This window comes from Mustela nigripes, chromosome 5 (assembly GCF_022355385.1).
Source record: "Mustela nigripes isolate SB6536 chromosome 5, MUSNIG.SB6536, whole genome shotgun sequence".
In the NCBI taxonomy this organism is placed as follows: domain Eukaryota; kingdom Metazoa; phylum Chordata; class Mammalia; order Carnivora; family Mustelidae; genus Mustela; species Mustela nigripes.
Window position 1 is genome coordinate 134,371,013 of NC_081561.1, and position 10,055 is coordinate 134,381,067.

The following is a 10,055-nucleotide window of genomic DNA, read 5'->3' on the forward strand; positions in this document are numbered from 1 at the left end:
AATCAGGCTTATAATGAACTGTAAACACCGCTGTTAAGCATGAATATTTATTAACATTTGTAAAGTTCTCTTCTGTTCAAAAGAATTTTCTTTATCTCTGTTCTGAAGAACAAACGTTAAGACTTTAAGATCTCTTCCAGATGCCTGGGTGGTCAGTCAGTTGAGGGTCTGACTCTTGATTTTTGGCTCAGGTCATGATCCCAGGGTCCACTTAGGATCCTCTCTCTCCCTTCCCTCTGCCTCTCTCCACCCCAAAGTAATAAATAAATCTTAAAAAAAAAAAAAAAAAAAAAAAAAAAAGCTGTCCCATCCTCGCTACATTACATCATTTCCACTATCTGGACAGTGGTAACTGCACTTAGCTGTATCAGCCAAAAAGGGATTGCACCAAAAGAAGCTGCTTCAACCTTTTTGCTAATTTACATATGTCTTTACATAAACCTTTTCCTATGCTTTTTCTTAAGCATGCTTTTTCAATGTTTTTGGTTTTAAAAAAATGTATGGAAACATAAGCATGCTCTCCCATTTAGCTTCCCATGTTTTTCTCTCCTTACAAGTGATTTAGAGCATGAAACACCAAGATAATGTGGAATTGTGCTGCATTTAAAAAGCTTAATAAATGCAAAATATTATTGCACAATCAACCCACACAATCATCAGGTTAAGTATTCAGAATATGTATATCGTATTTGAAAACATTTTTAGTGGCATCTGGGTGGCTCTGTCAGTTAAGCTCATGTCCTTTGGCTCGGTCCTGATCCCAGGGTCCTGAGATCGAGCCCCTTATCATGTCTGGCTCCTTGCTCGTCAAGAAGGCTGCTTCCCTTCTGCCTATGCCTATTGCTTCCCCTGCTTATGTTCTCTCTGTTTTTCTCTCTCTCTCTCTCTGTGTCAAATAAAAATACTTTAAAAAATGTTTTTAAAAAAGAAAAATTTTAAAAAAGATTTATTTGTAAGAGAGTGCATGTGAGTGGGGAGATGGGGGGAGGGCAGAGAGAGAGAGAGAGTTCTTAAGCTGACACCCTGCTGAGCTCAGCACCCCAAAAAACTCTGTTATAGGAGATCATAAGTTTCTTTTTGGAAGAATATCCTAAAATTTAGCACATGACTCATTTGATCCCTTGAAATGGAAATACCAGTTCTGTACAGTGACTAACAACTTGTAGGTGTTCCCTAAATGTTTAAAGATTAAAGAGAGTCAAAAACTCGTTTGAGCACAAAACCTGAGACAAACATTCAAATCAGAGACACAACGGAAAACACAAAAGGGACGACACTGCTTTTTTAAAATACGAAGCAGCCGCCGTCAGAAATCCAACATCTCGGAGTTTCTATTGGGTGGGTCAGAGAAAAGCCTATAGGCCCCTTTTCCATCTCCTGGCTGAGAGGATTCCAAGGAAATTTACTCTGTGTGATCTCCAGTACCGTTTCAACTAAGAATTTACACGGTCATGGAAGAGTGGGATTAGACCCCTCTGGAAGATTCCATTTAGACAAAACACCTTTCCCAAGAACCAAGAGTGCAGTGGTGGGACTGAAGTCAGGTGAGGTAGAGGGGGAGGGCCCAAAATGCTGAGACATTTTGGTGCCAAAAGACAAACTTGCCTACTTGACAATGGTAGTGCTTGCACATGAGCAAAACCCACTCTATCTCTGAAAAACCATAAAGCTTAATTTCCTGACCATGGCTTTGACCTGATTTATCACACAATAGGGGGGAAAAAAGAAGAAGAAGAAGAAGAAGAAAGCAGTTCTACTTCATTAGTTCTAAAACCACGTTTATTCGGCTGAATTTAAAAGAACAAGGCTTGGGTGGTGAGCAGATCACCTGCTCTGTGGGGCAAATACAAGCTCCCAAACATCCTCGTGTTTGAATGGCCGTGCATGGCTTTCCTGGTGCTCCTCATGGAACCATTCACGATGAGACCGTGGCCCAGACGCTGAGCCTGGCTTGCACAGCTTTAAAAAGTTTTAACATAAAAATCCCAATTCCCAGCTTCTCTAAATGAAGAAAAAAAAAATCTGGCCTATTTGGGCTTGAACTCTGGCAAGGCACCTCTGTGAGATCTGAGGGAACCTAAGGGCAGAAATCACCAGAAAACTGGTGACTTGTTCCAACCTCTGGGGAGACTCTTCCTTTGTTCTCCATTATAGACTTCATTAGCCAATTTAAAGCAGCCATGGGGCCCTCCTGTGCAGATGTAAAGGCTTTTTACATAACTAAAATGTGTCATAGATGGGCCGTGGGTGGCTCAGCCGGTATAAAGATTTATTTGAAAGAGAGAGCACGAACGCACATAGAGGGGAGGGGCAGAGGGCGAGGGAGAAGCGGGAGCCCAACATGGGACTCGATCCCAGGCCCCTGAGATCATGACCTGAGCTGAAGGCAGCTGCTTAACCGACTGAGCCACCCAGGTGCTCCTGTACCTATTGCTTCTTTGGGGGAAATTTTACACCTGGTCCACTTCACTAATGTTTGTCATCCACCTGGGCTCCGTGTAAGCCTCGGGTTTTAAGGTTTATATTCTCCATCCCATTCTTGTCTGATACTATGAACTCGCTTAAGGCTTAAACTGTGGTTTATACTCTGTTTCCTAACTCCAGCTTAGACTGCCCCCTCCTAGTGCAAAGAGATGCTTCCCCACAGCACATCTCCACGTGAGCTGTCACTATCCCAACCCGGTGTCCTTTATACCTCTGAACTCCTCTGGTTTGCGCTTTTGTTCTTGGTCCACCACCACAACCTCCGCCCTGGCTGTCTTGCCGCTGCCTTCGCCACTTCCAGGCTTCTTCCCCTCTGCCCTCCTGATCTTAGCCAGCATGACATTTTTACATACATACAGAATCAAATCCTCTACCAAAATCTGTTTGCCTTTATAGGAGCTGTTCTCTGTGCTCGCACTGCCTTTCCCTAGCCATCGGGGGGAAAGCCTGCGTGGTCATCAATACTCAGTTCAAAATGTCCTGTCAAAAAAATTTATGGGGGCGCCTGGGTGGCTCAGTGGGTTAAGCCGCTGCCTTCGGCTCAGGTCATGATCTCAGGGTGCTGGGATCGAGTCCTGCATCGGGCTCTCTGCTCAGCAGGGAGGCTGCTTCCTCCTCTCTCTCTCTGCCTGCCTCTCTGCCTACTTGTGATCTCTCTCTGTCAAATAAATAAATAAAATCTTTAAAAAAAAAAAATTTACGACCCTGACCTGTGCAGGAGCGGGACTGTTGCTCAGTTTGCAAGCAGAAGCTTAGCCTGCATCACATTCATGGCCACTGGCAGAAGACAGGAGATTCCTCCGTCAGAGATAAAGGGCATTATTACTCCCCGCCCAACAGGTATGACCTTCACGTTTGCATCGGTTCTGCCTTGTTCCTCCAAAGCTATGTGGGCGAAGCCGCCACCCAGGAGCCTACTGCACATGCTACGGCTTTATCACGTAGCTGGATGACCCTGAACTTAGGAATCCCTAGTCACAGGGGCACTGGGTGCGTCAGGTGGCTGGGTGTTCAACTCTTGGTTTGGGCTCAGGTCATGATCTCAGTGTTGGGGGTTCGAGCCCTGCAGTGGCCTCTGTGCTAGACAGGGAATCTGCCTGAGATTCTCTTCTCTCTCCCTCCCCTGCTCATTCTCTCTCTCTCTTTCTCTAAAATAGGTAAATAAATCCTTTAGAAATTAAGAAAAGGAATCCTCAGTCATAAAGGGCTCCTAGCAAACCTGGCCCATCTTTGCACCTGGAGAGAGCCATTATCTTTACTCTCTAGATAATAAACGTATCTGTCCTCTGCCCCAGAGGGAGATACTGTATCTTCCAAGGTTCTACAAACATCCTTGCCAGGACAGCCAGGAATAAGACTTATGCAATGCAGGAAGAAATGCAAAATAAAAGAGATACATAGAGAGCTGTCTCAGGATGAAGATATAATTTCATGACATAGAAAAATATTTTTAAAAATATATCCAGTATTGTTAAGGACAGAGAAAGATGGTTACTCCTAACCAAATGAGAATACAAGTTGGTATACATTTTTCAGAAATGAATTCGGTAATACAGGTCAATAACACCAAACATTCATCCTTGACCCCGAAATTTCCATCTAGGAATTAATTCAAAGACAAGCATCAGTTGCAGTTAAAGATACATGTATCAAGCATCTCCAAGCCTCGCCTCACCTGCAGAGCTGGTCGGTAATCATGCAGATTTTAATGTGAGTCAGTGTTGGTGTGGGCCACCCCTCCAGACTTCCCATGAGCTCCATTAAATTCAGAGCTTCTCTCTCTATGTCCAAGCAAATCATTCAAGATTCAGGTAGTCCCTCCTGCAAGACCAAAGTCTCTCGTCATCCCACCAAGGTTCGAAATCCCATGGAAGTGCCATCTGTTCTGACCTTTGAAAAGTCCGAGTGTCCTCACTATGTTTTCAACCTTCCTGATCTGGACATGTCGGTCTCCTTGGCGTTTGGACCCCTTTAATCACTGTGCTCCATTTCCCTGATCTCCTGGGCCACATCCCAGGACACATGTCCCTCCTCACATATTTCCTTGTTCTCATCCCCATCGTAACGTCTTACTTTTTCCTAAACCACCACTCACGGCTGTCATTCTTCCCGTATCTTTCCCTTGTGTGCTTCAGTTCTGTGCTCCGACAGCTCTACGGCCTCATCTTTTAAATTTAATAGTCCCCCTTAATCCCTTTCATTTTTTAAACTAAAATTTAGCTCTTCCTTCAGGATGCTGTTCCTCCTAAGTCTGTCTTAGGGGGAGGCTGTTTCTTTTCCTACACCCCTTGCTCCAAAAGTGAGTCAGCACTCTGGTTCACTCCAGATTATGGCTCATGCAATTCCTTCTACTCTAAACATTGTTTCCAGCACTGTCCTTCTCTTAGCTTGACTCCAAAGTCATCTAAGTCATCTCCTAAGTACTGCCTTCGGGCGTATTCCCTCTCAGGAAGCTTTTTATGACTCTCCAGGTCTAGGAAGGTGCCTCTTTCTTTTCTTTTCTTATTTTAAGATTATACTTATTTAAGAGAGAGATAGCACCAGCAGGGAGAGCAGCCGAGGGAGAGGGAGGAACAGACTCCCACCTGAGCAGGGAACCTGATGTGGGGCTTGATCCTGAAACTCCAGGATCATGACCTGAGTCAAAGGCAGATGCTTAACTGACTTAGCCACCCCAGCGTCCCAGAAGGTGCCTCTTTGTGGTATTCTTAAAAGACTCTGAACTATCATACTTCTCCATTTGCGTGCCTGTGTTCTAGCGGGTAGCTGTGCACGATAAATTCAGTGAGAACAAGGCTGTGCTTTTCTTATTCACAGATGATTCCTTAACTACCTGCCTAGCACAGAGCAAATACGCTCTCACACTATATAAGTATAAATATTATTTCATTTTCAAATACATATTCCTTGGGCTGAAAACAAGACTTCTTTGACTTATATCCAAATGTTATCTCAAAGTGCACCGAAACAATCTACATCCATTAGGGGAAGAATATTAGTGAGTGAATTTGTAAAGGCTTCAACATAATGGAGTCCTTTCCTTTGAGCATGGTTGGCTTTTGATAAGCAGACTAATATAGATTTGAGTTTGGGGTAAATGCATTCAGACATATCTGTCCAAATGAGATAACGATCCCTAGGAAACAAACCTGGGAATATGAGTTGATTCTCATAAATCTTTCTCCCTTTTCCATTCTTTGGTCCGGCAAATGTGCATTACAAGCATGCAAGAACCCAAATCCCTTTCTTCTGGAATGTGAGCCCCTTGGGCTCAGGCTGTGTGGACTCCAACGTCAGGCCCATGAGGCAGTTGAGCAGAAGGCAAGGTCTCCACATCATCCACATCAGGATTCAAAGAGGTCAAGTCCAATATTTTAACTGCCTCAATCAGCACAGGCATTTGTTGTCCCAGACCTTTTAAAGACATTTTTAAAAAATTACATACTGGGTGCCCCTGGATGGCTCAGTCAGGTAAGCATCTGCCTTTGGGTCAGGTCATGATCCTGGAGTTCCAAGACCAAGCCCCACCTCAGTTAAGTCTCATTTAGGCATCTGCCTTCGGCTCAGGTCATGATCTCGGGGTCCTGGGAATGAGCCCCACATCCGGCTCCCTGCTCCATGGGGACTCTGCTTCTCCCTTCACCTCTACCCCTGCCCCATGCTGGTGCTGGTGCGCCAGGGTGGCACAGTGGGTTACAGCCTCTACCTTCAGCTCAGGTCACGATCCCGGGGTCCTGGGATTGAGCCCGCATCTGGCTCCCTGCTCAGCAGGGAGTCTGCTTACCCTTTTCTCTCTGCCTAATTGTGATCTCTGTCTGTCAAATAAATAAATAAAATCTTAAAAAAAATAAAGTCACAATCATAATAGATCTTAATTAAACATTAATTATTATAAAGAAATTTGTGCTATTAAGGTTCCTACATGTCACATACATAATATCCCAGCCTTATTTTGTTCTACTATTTCGTAAAGTAGAGTGGGAAATCTAACTCTTTTAATAGCATTTATAATAACTCATGATTCTTTGATTCAAAGAAAGTTTTATTACCTTAATGTTAAAAATAGCAACTCAGGGGCACCTGGGTGGCTCAGTGGGCTAAAGTCTCTGCCTTCATTCAGTTCAGGTCGTGGTCCTGGGGTCCTGGGATCGAGCCCTGCATTGGGCTCTCTGTTCAGCAAGGAGCCTGCTTCCTCCTCTCTCTCTGCCTGCCTCTCTGTCTACTTGTGATCTCTGTCTTTCAAATAAATAAATAAAAATCTTTAAAAACAAAACGGAACAAAACAAAAAACCAGCAACTCATGGCGGGGGGGGGGGTGGCTCTTGGGTGGCTCAGTTGGTTGGGCATCTGCCTTCAGCTCAGGTCATGATTCTGGAGTCCAGGCATGGAGCCCCTGGCCTTGCTGTTCAGCAGGAGTCCGTTTCTCCCTCTCCCTCTGCTGCTCCCCCTGCTCCTGCTCTCTCTCTCAAATAAATAAACGGGATTAAAAACAAAGATTAAGAACATGATCATTTGATTCAGGCAAATCTCCAGCTCTGTCAATGATACAACTGACCTCTCTGGACCCATTTCCCTCAGGATCAAAGTCAGTACAATATTCAACACATTACAGACAGTCTCTGACTTACAACTGTTCAACTTACGATTTTCCACTTTACGATGGTGTGAAAGCAGTGAGCATTCAGCAGAAACCAAACTGCAACCGATTTATTCTCTTTCCCTGGGCTATCAATACACAGCAGTATACTCTGCCCATTCTAGGCAGGTCTGGAGCCAGAGGGGCCCCCCAGTCAGCCACGTGGTCACAGGGTAAACAACCCACATACCCACAACCAAGCTATACCCATATAACCACTCTTTCTTCCACTCTTAGCACAACATTCAATAAGATACACGAGATATTCAACACTATTATAAAACAGACTTTGTGTTAGATGGTTTTGCCCAACTCTAGCTACAGTAAGCATTCTGAGCACATTTAAGTTAGACTAGGCTAATCTGTGATGTTCAGTAAGTCAGGTGCATTCAATGCGTTTTCAGTTTACATGGTTTCAATTTAGAGTCGGTTTCTCAGTCGGTAACCCCATCATGACTCCAGAGAGAGCTGCACATTGATTAGGATTAAAGGAAATGAAACTCCAGCACTTTGTACAGGGCTCAGCTACTGGAAAACCCCTCTTTGTAGCTTGGACTCGTTTTATTCCCGTTTTGCTTGGGATTTATAGTCCTGCCAAGATTATAAACCGGGATAATCTCGTTTAAACTGGGAAGGCAACTGAGGTTCACAGAGATTAACTCGCCCAAGACTACAAGTCAGCCTCTGAACTCCAAGACCCACACATCCTTCAGGGCTAGACCACCTGCAGCGTAAAACATCCCGTATCGGCGCCGGCGCCGGGAGGCTCAGCCAAGCGGCCTTCCAGGAAGCGGACTCCCACCTGGGGAGCGTCAGCATCCTCTGCAGGAGGGAGGAGGTGCGGTCGCTGCGCTGGACCCCGATGCCCCACCCTGCCCCGCCCGCTACCGCTCGGCCAATTTCCAGCCGCGATGCAGCGCCGGAAAGCCTGCCTCCGACTGCCGGGCCATTAGGACCGGCCGCGCGCCCCGCAGGCCCCCGCCCCTCTCCACGTCACGGCCTCTAGGTGCAGTGCCCCCTAGGGGCTCCCCGCGCCGGCTCGGGAGGCAGGTCCCGGTCCTTCCCGCCACCGGCCCGTTACCCGCGCGTCGGCTCCCAGCCCGGCGCCCGCCCCGCCGCCCCCCGGAGGAGCCTCACGCCGCCGCGCCCCCGCGCTGCGCAGCCCCGTCTCCGCCCGGCCCGCCGCAGCCGCCTCGCCCGGCCCGCCCGCGCCCCCGCGCCATGAGCGCGCGCCTGCCCTCCTTCCTGCGCGGGCTCCGCCGTCCGCCGCGGCCCCCGGGCCCGCCGCTCCGCCTCCGAGCGCCCTGTCGCGCCAGCAGCACCGGCGGCGGCGGCGGCTGTGGCGGCGGGGAGGGCCTGCTCGGGCAGCGGCGGCTGCGGGACGCCCAGGTTGGGAGCAGCCGCGGACAGGGCAGCCAGGCGCCCCCGGCGCGGGACTCGCTGGTCAGGTGAGTGTCCGGGGCTCGCCGCCGCTCCGGGGGCCGCGGACGCAGGAGGTGGGGCGTCCGGGGCGCTCCGGTCTCGGCAGGGTCCTGGGTTGGGGGTGGCCCGCGGGTGCTTCTTGGGGCTCCGGCTCGGCAGTGCTTGGGGCTAACTTGTTCGGGGCGCCCGGCGGCGGAGGGGGGCGGGAGCGCGTGCGGGCCCCGGGGCCGGCCCAGGGCGGGGAGCGCGGGGGCGCGGGCATCCCGGGCGGGTGCGGCACCCCCAGACCGCGCGGCCCTCCACGTGCGCCACCCCGGCCGCTTCTGATGCAACGGCGCCGGGCGGGCGGGCGGGCGGGCGGGAAGGGGGCGGCGCGGCGGAGGGCGGGAGCGGGGCGGAGCAGGGGCGGTGGCTGGGGCGGGCACGGGATGCCGGCGCGGGCGGGGGAGAGTTGGCCTAGGCCCGGCGCCCGCGGCTACGCGCGCGGTCCCCCGCGTCGCCGCAGCCTCCTGCGGGTGGGAATGCCTGCTTGCTTCGGTTGCATAATCATCTCCTGGGTGCGTTAACGTGCAGCCGGGCCCACCTGACCACAGGCCGAATGCGGGCGAGGAGTCGGGCCCTCGCCTGCCCCCATCGCCGCATGGGCGGGGCCGGGGGTCCCCAGCGCGGCTGCGAATGGAAAGTTCTCGCCCGACCCAGAAGTGAACTGTGGGAGTCCTGAGCCCAGCCTTTTCCCCTCCTCCTCCCCCGCACCGGAGATGCCGCTCGCGCCTCTCCTCCCCCGCGTGCACCCTCTCCTCGCCCCTCCGTGGGAGAGAGCGCAGCAAGAGGTTGAATGGCCCTTCCTGGAGGAGTGGGTTCGCCGGGGAACTAAACCTGGGCGTGAAGCACTCAGGGCAAACCTAGAGGTGTCGGGAAAGCCCTTGCCTGCCCCCGGTTCCGGGTGGCCATGACCCTGAGTAGGCTGTTCTCCATCCATTCACATCCTCTTCCTTTTTCCTTCCGTCCCTTTTTGTAAAAGTAATTGCCTTTACCTCCTCTGTTTCCAAAGCCTTTTATGTTTATGATGTGGCCGGTGACTCTAAGGAGCCTAGTGCTTAGTTTATCCTGTGTTCCTCCGGAATGCAGGAGCTCCTTTAGGCCTCTTCGGGTCAGGAGAACTTCACCAGGGCACAGCTGAGCTCGCCTTAATGGGTTAGGGTTTGACGACAGTATGGGAGGCAGACACCACCCCCCCTTATTTTCTGGGGAGCTCTTAGAGCTACATTTATTGCCTGTGTCCCCCCACCTCCCTGGAGTGAAAGCTCTGTGGGGCCGGCGCCCTTGTCTCTTACTCACTGCTGGATCCTTCCTTCTGGAAAGACGGCCATGTGTAGGTGGACACTTGTGACATGATGGGTGAATGCGTCACTCAACACGGGTTTGTTTATGGATTGGATTCATGAATGTTCTTTTCACTACCTGACTTAGAGATGAGCAGAACTGTCGGGGGGGGGGGGGGGGGGGGGGGGGG

At 50.2% G+C, this 10,055-nt stretch overlaps 1 protein-coding gene across 1 annotated transcript in view; it reads left to right on the plus strand.

Annotated features, from left to right (window-relative positions):
- The first annotated feature begins 8,341 nt into the window (after nt 1-8,341).
- MTHFD1L (methylenetetrahydrofolate dehydrogenase (NADP+ dependent) 1 like) overlaps nt 8,342-10,055 on the plus strand; it is a 183,177-nt gene continuing 181,463 nt past the window's right edge. The window contains exon 1 of the mRNA XM_059401260.1: nt 8,342-8,568. Coding sequence (XP_059257243.1) covers nt 8,342-8,568 — 227 coding nt within the window. The remainder of the gene's footprint in view (nt 8,569-10,055) is intronic.